Source organism: Lithobates pipiens, unplaced genomic scaffold (genome assembly GCF_037356315.1).
Source record: "Lithobates pipiens isolate NorthernLeopardFrog02 unplaced genomic scaffold, aLitPip1_a1.2 Scaffold_18, whole genome shotgun sequence".
Lineage (NCBI taxonomy): Eukaryota > Metazoa > Chordata > Amphibia > Anura > Ranidae > Lithobates > Lithobates pipiens.
Genome location: NW_027507758.1, coordinates 627,123,099 through 627,136,273, shown reverse-complemented (window position 1 = coordinate 627,136,273; position 13,175 = coordinate 627,123,099). Strand labels below are relative to the sequence as shown.

Below are 13,175 nucleotides of genomic sequence, written 5' to 3'. Positions count from 1 at the left end.
GGTGGGAGTAGGAGCGCATATTAGGACCTCTTCACCAGCCTGACCATACATGGCCTACAAAGGGCAATCATTACACTACATATGCAGCCAATAGCCACTCATTACAATATGCAGCCAACACAATGATGGAGTGCAGGGGTCAGTTGTATGGAGCATAGAGCCCCTTACATTGCAGGTCAGGAGGAAGGTAGGTGTAACCCTCATATTACCACCCTCACATCCACATCCTATTATAGTTAGTGGTGCACCGATATTTCTGCCACTGAAACGTATTTGGCATTGGCCAAAAGAAGGAAAGTTGCCGATATTGGCACTGAAAAGGGGGCGGGTTCCATTCCCGGGTATCGCACATCCAGCAGCGATTTCTGTGTGTCATGGAGCTGAAATGTTCAGGCGGACGCGGTAACAATATCCCACCTCGTGTGAGAGACAGCACACTGATCCAATGCCGGGACATTGAATCAGTGTGACGTGATCACAGGAGATGGGACATATTTACTGCAGCTGGGATATTCGAATCCTGCTCCATGACACAGTGGGAGATCGCCGCTCTGATCTGGGCACTGGTTGGCTGCATCTGGCAGACACTGGTGAGGCTGCATCTGACGGGCACTGGTCAGGCTGCATGTGACCGGCACTGGTCAGGCTGCATGTGACGGGCACTGGTAGGCTGCATCTGACGCAACTGGTGAGGCTGTATCTCACAGACACTGGTGAGGCTTTATCTGATGGACACTGGTGAGGCTTTATCTGATGGGAACTGGTGAGGCTGCATCTGACGGACACTGGTGGGGCTGCATCTGACAGACACTGGTGATGCTTTCTCTGACGGGAACTGGTGAGGCTTTATCTGACGGGCACTGGTGGGGCTGCATCTGACAGGCACTGATCAGGCTGCATGTGATAGGCACTGGTAGGCTGCATCTAACGGGCACTGGTGAGGCTGCATCTGAAAGATACTGGTGGAGCTGCATCTGACAGACACTGATGCAGCCTACCAGTGCCCATCAGATAAAGCCTCACCAGTGTCTGTGAGATGCAGCCTACCAATGCCCGTCAGATGCAGCCTCACCAGTGCCCATCAGATGCAGCCTCACCAACGTCTGTGAGATGCAGCTCCACCAGTGTCTGTGAGATGCAGCCCCACCAGTGTCTGTCAGACGCAGCCTCACCAGTGCCTGTCAGATGCAGCCTCACCAATGTCTGTCAGCGCCACCACTGTCATGTACCTGGTGGAGATCGAACTGTAGAGAGGGCTTCTCTTGCGCCTCCTGTCCAACGCCCCTGGTAGAGATGACAGGTGGCACCGGCTGGGCCTCGGCAGCAACCCGATGGTTGAAGATCACCAGACAGACACTGAGAACTGGAACTCTGTGTCACTGGATCAGCAGGCAGAAGCATGGTTGGAACGCAAGCCAGGGGGTCATCAACAGCCGGGAAGAGCAGATACAGGAACGTGAGGCAGAAGCTAAGACAGGATACAGGCCATGTTCGATACACAGTCGGACAGCGAGGTGCAGGAGCAGAGTCAAGCACAAGCCGGGATCACAGGTAGGCAGGCAGAGGTCCAAGGGAAGGTACAGGTGAAGCCGGGTCAAACACAGGAAACTGGAACAGATCAAGGCACAGGTTAACAGGAACAAGCTGAAAGACTACTCAGCAATGTGTATGTGTCATTGCTCAGTTTAAATAGGCTGACTGGCCCCAGTATGTGCACATGTCCGCATGCGCACTCACGATACAAATACATGTTATTCCTTGTGCACACACTGGTGTGACGGCGCCTGCATGCCTATGCGCATCTGTTAACCAGACTTCTCTTACAGACACAGATCAGCGCCCTGCTTTCCTCCCACTTCCTGTCACATGGGGTCATGCAGAGTGGGACTGTGAGTTTTGTTTGCTTTCCAGTACGGTGCTGTAAGGAAAAATACATACATGCTGCATAATCACGCACCGCTCCCTATAGGACATCACATCTACATTTTTGCTGTTAAGAAGACACATAGAATACAATTGTTTTCTGTGTGTTTTGCAGAGTCCTATAGGTCTCTGCAGATGGTCTGAATGAGCCCTTAGACATGTGTCTACATCTCCCTTATTTGTGAAGCCTGATCTGTGTTTGGATCGCCCTCCAGAGGCTACTGAGAGGTGGTAAGGAAGCAGTACAGCGCCTCCTCATTGCCTGTTTAAACCGACATGTTTAACGTTTGTTGAGCTTGCCAGCCACTGATCACTACAAATGGGGTCAATTATGTCATGGGTGGAAAGCAAAGCATCTCAGCTAGGGCATGTAAACATCCCTGTCCGCTGCCTATTAAAGCTTAAAAAGGGGTGTTTGGCAGGTGGCAAAAAAAGCGGTTCAACTGCACATTTATGTCGCTCCCCAACTGCAACTCTAAATGAGCCCTTACACTTTTTTTTTTAATTTGTTACAGTTTTTTATTTTTTACAATACCTTTGGGGGGGACTGTGATTAAATATTAAGGGTCTAAACCCCTAGACCTTTGATGTTTCACTTCTGAGATGGAGAAAGGAGAAGAACATTCCTTAATCCATTTCTCTGCAGCCTCAGCTGCACTGCAGAATGAATGAGCAGGTAGCTCCCAATAAAGACTACTGATCAATTGAATCATAGTAAATAATGTTTACTATGCTTCAGTTAAGAATGAACAGAGTAAGTGATCGGTACCGATTGCTCACTATGTGTGTGTTCAGTACCGTTCATTCACCGTGTGTGTTCATTACCAATCACTAACGCCGCGTACACATGACTGGCCTTTTTGACGGACTAGGTTACAATCGTGTATGGGCTCCAGCGGACTTTTTTCCCAAAAGTCAGAAGGACCTAGAAATAAAACATTTGAAATCTTTCCGACGGACTTGAGTCCGGACAAAAAATCTGTTCGTCTGTATGCTAGTCCAAAGGATGAAAACTGGTGCTAGGGCAGCTATTGGCTACTGGCTATGAACTTCCTTATTCTAGTCTGGTCGTACGTCATCATGTTCGAATCCATCGGACTTTGGTGTGATTGTGAGTGGCCAAGTCCATTAGTTCGGAAAGTCTGTCGGAACTCCGCCGAAAGTCTGTCGGGAACACTGTCGGACCTAGTCCGTCGAAAAGTCTGGTCGTGTGTACGTGGCATCATGTGTTCATTCAGAAAAGGAAGGGGCTGGTAAATGACATATTTAATGGCCCCTTCCCCCACTCTCCATCCTGAAACATGCCAGTGTGTTAGCAGCAGCGGCGGGAGGGGAAATGACAGCGCGTGGGGGGGCACATGGGGGGGCTGGCAAGCAGTAAGAATCAAATAGTTGACAGGAGCGTGTGATCTGTGTGGTGGGGCAAAAGGGGGTGCAATTACAAGAACCGATCTCCTGGGCTTCTCTCCCTGCAGTCATTGAAAGCCAGCAGGAGGGAGAGGAGAAGCAGCTTTTAGCAGCTGCAGGGAGAGACGCACGGGAGATTGGTTCTTCTAATTGCACCCCCTCCTTCCTCGCTGCACTGATTTCATGCTCCTCTCCACCATGATTCCTCCTGCTGCCCTCTCTTATCTGTGGGGACACTCGGCTCTGCTCTCCTATCACTGCCGGTTACATGGAGTGCAGATCGGCGCTGTCAGTTTCCTCCAGTTTAGGTTGCGGAAAAGTGCAGACACGCTGCATTATCCCACACAACTCCGCACTGCACATCCCACACGCATTTCGGTGTGAACCAGTCATAGAAAACAATTATTTTCTATGTATCTTGCAGAGATCTGCATTTCCCTAGTGCAGAAAAACGCAGATCTCTACAGATGGTGTGAATAATGACCCTGAACTCTAAACTGATGACCTGTAAAGGCTTCTAAAGTGTGACGGATGAGTAATCTTTGATATTGCAGATTGTCATCATTGCACCGACACACACGCCTCATGTTTCTTCATTTAATAAATTTTTTTATTATAATTTTGCTTTTAACAAGATTTTACCATGTGGCAAAAATAATGCAAAACCAGCTCTGGCAGTGAAAGGGTTAATGTGAGCTAGATGGGATCACTCTGCTGTGGTCGCACTCTACACATTAGAGCTCCCCCTAGCTGCAGCCTGGTAATAACATTGATAGGAGGTCTATTCATTTATCTGCTACATACTTCCCATCTTTATATAAATGTCTCCAGACATTTAGGGGTATATGTTAAAATATTTGCATAGCAGTTTACCCAGGGAAAGTGCACGTACATTCCTTCTGTGTGAACGAGGGGAAAAATTAATGTTATTAGGATATTTGCAGCTTGAATGTTTTCCATTGATTTAAAATGGAAAATACTACATTTGCCACTTGCTGTTATACTTACCGCCATCTAAAGCCCAAATGTGGTATTTTTCATATTAAATCAATGGTTGGTTTAACCGCTTCCCGACCAACCACCACAGTTATACTGCGGCAGGGTGGCTCCCCTGCGGGAGTTCTGGTGCTCGTGGCCCGGCGGTCGAGATGACCGCCGGCCACAAGCGATTGTGAGCAGGAGAGACAGAACAGGGACGAGTGTGTGTGTGTGTAAACACACACTTCCCTGTTCTGTTTCTGACAGGAGTGACAGATCGTGTGTTGCTAATAGCTAGGAACCACGATCCGTCACTTCCTCCAGTCAGTCCCCTCCCCCTGCAGTTAGAATCACCTCCCAGGGAACACAGTTAACCCTTCCAGTGACCCCTAGTGTTAACCCCTTCACTGCCAGTGACTTTTTTTTTTACTGTAATCAATGCAATTTTATAGCATTGATCGCTGTATTCATGCCAATGGTCCCAAAAATGTGTCAAAATTGTCTGATATAATGTCACAGTCACGATAAAAATCGCAGATCACCGCCTTTACTAGTAAAAAAATAATAATAATAAAAATGCTATAAATGTATCCCCTATTTTGTAGACGATATAACTTTTGTGCAAACCAATCAATATACGCTTTTTTACCAAACATATGTAGAAGAATACATATCGGCTTAAACTGAGGAAAAAAGTTATTTTTTTATACATTTTTGGGGGATATTTGTTATAGCAAAAAGTAAAAAATAATGTGTTTTTTTTCCAAAATTGTCTCTCCGTTTTTGTTTATAGCGCAAAAAATAAAAACCGCAGAGTTTATCAAATACGACCAAAAGAAAGCTCTATTTGTGGGGAAAAAGGGACATCAATATTGTTTGGGTACAACATCGCATGACCGCGCAATTGTCAGTTAAAGTGACCCAGTGCCGAATCGCAAAAAGGGCTCTGGTCAGGAAGGGGGGTAAATTCTTCCGGGGCTGAAGTAGTTAACTTAGTTGTGTTATTAAAAGTCTACTGTATTCATAAATGTATAAGTATGATCTCAGGTATTAGTATGAAACAATGCGCCTGACAAAGAAAAATAAGGGGTCTATTTAGTAAAAAATTACATTCTGGCCACTAGATGGAGTCAGTGTTCATATGAAATAAAATCACAGCCGGGTGAATGTTGGTCACATTCGTTCAACTATTTTTTTTTTTTTTAATAGACCTCTAAGTGTTTGTGAAAGCTTACACCACAAAATGAACTCAGCCAATGAAAGGTAATGACTCCACTTTTATTTTTCTACCGCTATCAATGGCCAACACGGTACAACACTTCATCCATGTCTTTGGTGAGCTCTGATCTCCTTATCAACTGTTTCTTACATGATGAAGATCAGCCATGGAGTATATCTGAGGTGTATATCAGGGTGTGCTTCTTCCCCACAGGAGAGCTGTGATGTCCAGCAACATTCATATAAAAGAAATTTCCCACACTCAAGGCACAAATACACCTCAAGGATTGTGTGGGATCCCTGATGTACAGGAAGACAGGACTTCAGTGAGGAACAATTCCCTCACTCAGGATAGGAAAGTGGCTTCTCCCCCATGTGAGATCTCTGATGTCTGGAAAGACTGGACTTGTCTGAAAAACATTTCCCACACTCAGGACACGAATACAGCTTCTCCCCCATGTGAGATCTCCGATGTCTGGAAAGACTGGACTTGTCTGAAAAACATTTCTCGCACTCAGGACAGGAATACGGCTTCTCCCCCGTGTGAGATCTCTGATGTATGGAAAGACTGGACTTGTCTGAAAAACATTTCCCACACTCAGGACAGGCATACGGCTTCTCCCCTGTGTGAGATCTCTGATGTCTGTAAAGATGAGACTTCCGTGAAAAACATCTCCCGCACTCAGCACAGGAATATGGCTTCTCACCTGCGTGAGATTTCTGATGTATGTAAAGATGGGGCTTCTGTGAAAAACATATGCCGCACTCAGGACAGGAATACGGCTTCTCCCCCGTGTGAGATCTCTGATGTGTGTCAAGATGAGACTTCCGTGAAAAACATTTCCCACACTCAGCACAGGGATACGGCTTCTCACCTGTGTGACATTTCTGATGTGTGTAAAGACGGGACTTGTCTGAAAAACATTTCTCACACTCAGGACAGGTATACGGCTTCTCTCCCGTGTGACATCTCTGATGAGTGTAAAGATGAGACTTCTGTGAAAAACTTTTCCCACACTCAAGACAGGAATATGGCTTCTCCCCTGTGTGCAATCTTTGATGTGTAACAAGGTGTGATTTTTGCACAAAACATTTCCCGCACTCTGAACAGGAAAGTGGCTTCTCCCCTGTGTGAGATCTATGATGTATGTAAAGATCAGCCTTCTGTGAAAAACATTTTCCACACTCAGGACAGGAATATGGCTTCTCCCCCATGTGATATCTCTGATGTCTGTAAAGATTGGACTTCTGTGAAAAACATTTCCCACACTCAGGACAGGAATACGGCTTCTCCCCAGTGTGAGATCGCTGATGTGTGTAAAGAACGGACTTCTGTGAAAAACATTTCCTGCACTCAGGACAGGAATACGGCTTCTCTCCTGTGTGAGATCTTTTATGCACATTAAATTTGGACTCAAAATGGAAGCACTTCCCACACTCAGTACAGGAAAACCTCTTCTCTGTTGGAAGGACGGCACCGTCCCTCACAGTCTGAGGTTCCTCAGGATAAGAGGAATACGATGGTCCATCTACACTGTGTGGTGCCGGATGGACATTTGAGGTAGTCGGGTTTTCTCCTGGACTATACTGTGTGATGTCCTCATCTTCTACTTTACAGTCTGGAGACAAAGTGAGACAATCCTCTGAGGTTTTCCTCATCTCCCGTCTATCTACTAAAATAGAAATAAAAAGATTATTACTAGACATGAGCTGATTGGCTCCCCTAAATCAGGACTCGGCCCACATCAGGCAGCTTTGTCTCTGAGGCTTTTACAATTCCTCCCTCAAGGTAACTAGTAAATGGCAATAATTAGTAAGTAGTTCTGGACAGCCGCACTCTGAAGAAATTGCCTTTTTACTCCAAGAATCACATCAAAATCAAAGATACATGCCATAGCAGACAGGGGACTGATGTGTTTCACACTAACAGAAGTGCTTATTGAATAAGCACTACTGTTGGGACTGACGTGTTTTGCACTAACAGTAGTGCTTATTCAATAAGCATTGCTAGTGCGAAACGCGTCAGTTCCTGTCTGCTGTGGCATGTATATTTGATTGTGATGTGCCTCTTTGAATAAAAAGGCAATTTCTTCAGAGTGCGGCTGTCCAGAACTACTTCCTAATTATTGCTATATGCAATTGCCAGCACTTGTGTCTTCTATACTGGCCTGACCTCCTGGAGTGGCGATAGCTTTCCTTCCCTAACTAGTAATGTGTCCTCTGATCTCCTACCAGATCATTTCTTTATTCATGGACCTTAGTGAGAGAGTGAGGAAACAACGAGAACTGTCTTTTATAGGAGTGACAGTGATGAGGGGACTATAGGACGAGTGTCCCCTCCCCCTCTATCACTCATTGCCATCTTCCCAACACAAGAAGTCCTGACCTTCCTTATTTAGTCCATGATTTAGTCATGAATAACAGCGGGGCTGAGCCCCACCAGAGGTCACAGAGTGAGGATGGGGGGGAGAACAACCAAGATGAAGACTGGACTGATCCTGAAGACCACCATCATTGGGTTATTGACTCCTCCCTCATTATCACTTTCTGTTTAAGGTTCCAAATTTTGAAGACGTTATCACATTATCATCAACATTTAAAAGTCTGTGCGCCAATCATATTATCAGATATAAAAATGTCCAGCTGGTAGAAAATGGGTGTAACAAAAGAGAATACATATTGTGTGTGTGTGTGTGTGTGTGTGTGTGTGTGTGTGTGTGTGTGTGTGTGTGTGTGTGTGTGTGTGTAATTATATATATATAATCAGTGGGTAGAGGGGAAAGTGTAGAAGTCCGGACTATATAATGTATAGCATATTGTATAAGACACAACAGATAGGACTATATAGTATCAGAATGATGTAATGTACAACATAGAGCAGGGATATGCAATTAGCGGACCTCCAGCTTTGCAAAACTACAAGTCCCGTCACGCTCTGCCTCTGGGTGTCATGCTTGCAGTTGTCAGAGTCTTGCTATGCCTCATGGGACTGGTAGTTCTGCAAACAGCTGGAGGTCCACTAATTGCATATCCCTGACAGAGTATATAGTGCAGGGGTCATGAGCATGTAATGTACAACATAGAGTATTGTTGTGGAAATTTTTATTAATTTTTGTTGTCAGATGTCCCCCACTGTCAGTTTTGCTGTAATACGGTCATGTGATGTTGGTGGAAGACCATTGGCTGCGGAAACCTTCCTGTGGACATGGCCGATCTGTTGGCTGTTCTGTGTTCGGGATCTTGATTTCTCTGTCCGCTGTATGGTAGGCAAAATAACCTTTTGTTTTTTTTGTCTCTTTCTCTATAATGGCAGGACTTTAATTGTAGGTTATCTTTTTGTCGTTCTAAGTAGGTCTATTATTTGGGGAAGCACCTATATTTAAATCCTCTATAGGTCCCATTTAATACATACTTATAGTGAATGCTGTGTATGACTATGCAGGCTGATAAGTAACTATACGTTGTGTAATAAGTTTGTGATGTATATGAGAAATAGAAATGTATGAATTGTGAATATTACCTATGTATGGAACCAACACGTAGATTGCATCAGCTGTGTATATTTTTTAACTGATACAAGACACATGTCCCCATAAATGTAATATTTTTCACCTACAAATGGTTTAATGAACTTTGAGGTTGTTTAGGTTTGGTTTGAAGTTGTTTTGAAATTACTTTGTAGGAAGTTTTTTTTTTTTTTAAATGGTTGCCGCATATTCAAGTGGTCATGTGGCTGAGGGGGGGGAGGGCGGCCATGCATTGCTGGGGCAACACTTACAATAGGAGCTGTTTGTTGAAAGGGCTACGCCCTGTGGACTGTCTCAGGTTTCTGGGCAAAAGCATGGGGAAGTGCCTCTTTTTTTGCGATGAAAAGATCATGCATGTTTGTATTTCTCAAGGTCTTGTTCCTGTGGAAGCTGATGCCAGAGTTAAGTATGTAACTTTGGCGTTTTTGGATGTGTTGTTTAGTTGGATAGCCTGTGTTTTAGTCCTCCTATGGGCCCTAGCTGTTGTAGCCTAAAGTTTTTGTCTACGGTTAAGTGTTCATTTGGTTTCTCAATCGTGTAGTCAGTTTTTGTAGGGGAGAAATTTCAGTTTTCTAGTGAAGAAGTTTTGTTTTGTGCTGGTTTCGGTGGGATCAGCGACTGCATTTCATGTGTTAATGCCACCATTTTGTCATGGTCCGATTGTTGTCAGCCATTTCGTTGTAGTCCGGATTTCATCCACCATGCTGTTGTGGTCTGATTTTCGATTGTTGCAACTGCCATTTTGTTTCTGCTGAGTTTTGGTTCTGGTGGAATTTCTCTGCTTTTGGGCCAGGTTTCAGCATTTAGCGAGGTTGAGTCATCTTTTTGCAGGAGTTTCAGTGGTCTGACTGCCCAGGGGAGTCGAGGAGGGTTCCCTCCCATTTGCAATATGGCATTTATTCCACCCTTTCCTGGACAAAAGGTTTTTAGACATGTTGAGGTTTCCTATATGATGTTATAAAGTCCAGAGGGGATAGCCATAGCTATTTTTTTTGTGTTTAATAGACAGAATATGAAGTTCAGGGAAGCCAGGCTCCCCCTCTCCTTCCTGTCCATTGATATGTAAATAAACCAGTTAGAGTTTTTAGAGATCTAGAGAACAGGAAGTTCTTTGCAGGATGTGATGTATCAACAGGAAGTTGGTGGGCTTGTTTTTTTTTTAAACAAGCATGTGGACAAAAGGGATTTGTGTTTGGAAGGAGGATGGAAATCACTTTGGTTTTTAAAATTAATTCCAGATGTTTTGCAAAGTTATATACTGTAATACAGTTTTGGGTAGCGAGTAAACGGGAGGCATTCACGTTATTGTTGTAACATCTAGGTACAGATAGAAGCCATAATATTGTTTTGAATAGTGGATGATTTCATGGTGCTTTGTAGTTTGTCTGATGAACACATTATAGGGCTGTATATCGTGACATCGGGCCGTGTATAATAGTCGGAATTCCAGTGCACGATTGTATTAGCATAATGTGAGGAGTAGATTCTAGCATATCGGGAGGCCGTGTATAAGAATCAGAAATGCTGGGTGCCAGTACTGTATAATTGGGCACTAGGCAGTAGTGCTCCGAAAGCTAGTGCAAGGATGCCCTGGACGCAGGGAAATTGTCATGGGTAATGTTGGCTGTCTATGCCTTGGAGGAAAAAAAAAAAAAGAAGAGGCTCCACACCAGTCAGACAGCTGCACCGCACATGAGGTCTGGGGTTGGGGCTCCAGACATGAGACCCCTTAAAGATTGACACGATCAGACTATCCGGCGGACAATCCCCTGGAATTCGCAGCGGAGGTCTGCCGGACTTTCCGAACATGCAGACTTGCCCACACGCGGAGTAAAGTCCGTTCATTTTGAACTTGACTTGAGGTACGACGGGACTAGCGAAGGAAGTCAATGTTGCCGCCTCCATCTGCGAGATTGACACCATGCTATCCACGTCACCTGGTATGGATTTTAAGGGGAACCCCTACACCAAAAAAATGGAGTGGGGGTCCCCCCAAAGTCCATACCAGACCCTTATCCGAGCATGCAGCCCGGCCGGTCAGGAAAGGGGGTGGGGACGAGCGAGCGCCCCTTCCCCCCCCTGAACCGTACCAGACTGCGTGCCATCAACATGGGGGGGTGTTTTGGGGAAGAAGATAGTGGAGGAGCCTGGCAGAAGAACCGAAGAGCGGGAGAAGTTGGAAGAAGATCCCTGAAGTCGGAAGAAGACCCCTGGATGACAAAGTAGAAAGCTGGGCTCCTCCATTAGTAAAAGATCGGTAAAAGAGCAGAAGATAGCCCGGCGAGAAGACCCCTGAACTCGGAAGAAGACCCCCTTTCCTGACCGGCCGGGCTGCGTGCTCGGATAAAGGTCTGCTATGGACTATGGGGGGACCCCCCACACCGTTTTTTCGGTGTAGGGGTTCCACTTAAAATCCATACCAGGTGATGGGCTAGCAAGGTGTCAATCTCGACGATGGAGGCGGCGACATTGACTTCCTTCGCTAGTCCCGTTGTACCTCAAGTCACGTTCAAAATGAATGGACTTTACTCCGTGTGTGGGCAAGTCCATTCACGTGAAAAGTCAGACGGACTAGCACACAGATGAGTGGAATGTCCGGCGGACTCAGACAATTTTAAGTCAAAAATTCTTTCAAAGTCTGCCGGACCTTTGGGAAGAAAAAAGTCCGCCGGAGCCCACACACGGTCAAATTGTCCAGCATACTCTTGTCCGCTGGACTAAGTCCGACGGATAGTCCGATCGTGTGTACGTGGCATAAGGTGTATTCCTTTGGAAGGTACTTTTGATGTCTGAAGGTACGAGATCCCAGAATAAAAATACCTTGAAAGTAGCTTGACTGAGGCTTCAGAAATCTGTAATGAGTGGGTTGATGGATGTGTAGTACACGTTTGTGTGGTTAAAATTCTCACGCCTGTTTTTCAACTTTGTGTGGCTGGCCCATGCAAGGTTTTCGAGCTGCTCTCATGTTTTTCTTATTGTAGTTTTTTCTTTTGTTAAAAGAGTGAAGGCAACATTCCGTCATGACTAAGGTGCCTAGGTCTAGTAATGCCTATGGTGAAAATCCACATTTTGCTACCAGCTGAACCCCAGAATCTCCATAAATCAAGTCTAGATACATAAATTGTGTCCCCAGCAGATTTTTAGAGAGAAATACAGGTATACAGGATGGAAAACACAGCTCAGGAAAGTTTCCAGGGGATTACAGGCTGCTACCACCCAGGCCTTGCCCTACTCTGGACCAATCAGTTAGCAGTATGGGTGGAGGAATGTATTTAGTGTTAATGACCCACCTGTGCTGATTGGTGTAGTAGTGTCCTCCTCTATAAATATCCCAGATATTCCATCCTCCTCCATAGACCACTGATCATCCCTCACATACCTCTCTCTTTCTTCTGTTTTAACCTCAAATTCTATATCAATTGGATCTCCACTCTAAATCAAGAAAACGAGAGAGAATATCATCATCATCATCCTCATCATCATCTGTAAAACATAGGCTTTATTTTTGTGATATCACATAATAAATCCACATATTGTCTCTATAAGTCTGTTTTTTAAAGGCTCTGTCCCACAAACCTTGTAACAATGAGAGATGGTGTGATCTTCCTGTGTGGAATCCCTGGAATACAGAGGACGGGGACATCTCTCTGTTGGGTTCCTGGTATTAGGTGGCTCCATCATATCCTTGTGTCCTGAAAACTCCTCCATCACTCCATACTCCTCATCCTCCTCTTTATATTCTTCTTTAACATCAATATTATTATCCCTGAGGTTTCCACTCTGAATATATAATAAAACATTAATTGTAACAAGCATGCTGTATATAAATCAGAACTACCAATAATTTTCAATCTACCTGATGATGGTGAGGGATGGTGTGACCTTCCTGTGTGGAATCCTGGGAATACAGAGGACAGGGACATGTCTCTGCTGGGTTCCTATTACTGGATACATCTGTGGGAAACACACACACTTACTGAATACCAGTGACCCCAATCTCCATCCGAGGAGTGGCTGTGGAGGTAGTAGAGATTTACAAGTATCTGGAGGTGCACATAGATAATAAGCTGGATGGGAGCAAGAACACTGAGATGCTCTATAGGAAGGGCCAGAGGCTACTTT

The 13,175-nt window shown here is 45.1% G+C and overlaps 2 protein-coding genes across 4 annotated transcripts in view; one reads left to right on the top strand and one right to left on the bottom strand.

Annotated features, from left to right (window-relative positions):
* Positions 1-13,175, top strand: part of LOC143986870 (uncharacterized) — a 377,747-nt gene that overhangs the window by 200,053 nt on the left and 164,519 nt on the right. The window lies entirely within an intron of this gene.
* The window catches only part of LOC143989616 (uncharacterized), a 32,494-nt gene continuing 24,884 nt past the window's right edge, over positions 5,566-13,175 (bottom strand). For 2 of the 3 annotated variants that reach the window (XM_077489833.1, XM_077489835.1), the window contains 4 exons: positions 12,910-13,007; positions 12,630-12,833; positions 12,344-12,485; positions 5,566-7,199 (listed from right to left, as the gene is read on the bottom strand). In XM_077489833.1, coding sequence (XP_077345959.1) covers positions 5,869-7,199; positions 12,344-12,485; positions 12,630-12,833; positions 12,910-13,007 — 1,775 coding nt within the window. In that variant the 3' untranslated portion in view covers positions 5,566-5,868. The remainder of the gene's footprint in view (positions 7,200-12,343; positions 12,486-12,629; positions 12,834-12,909; positions 13,008-13,175) is intronic. The other variant, XM_077489834.1, reaches the window with a different exon arrangement.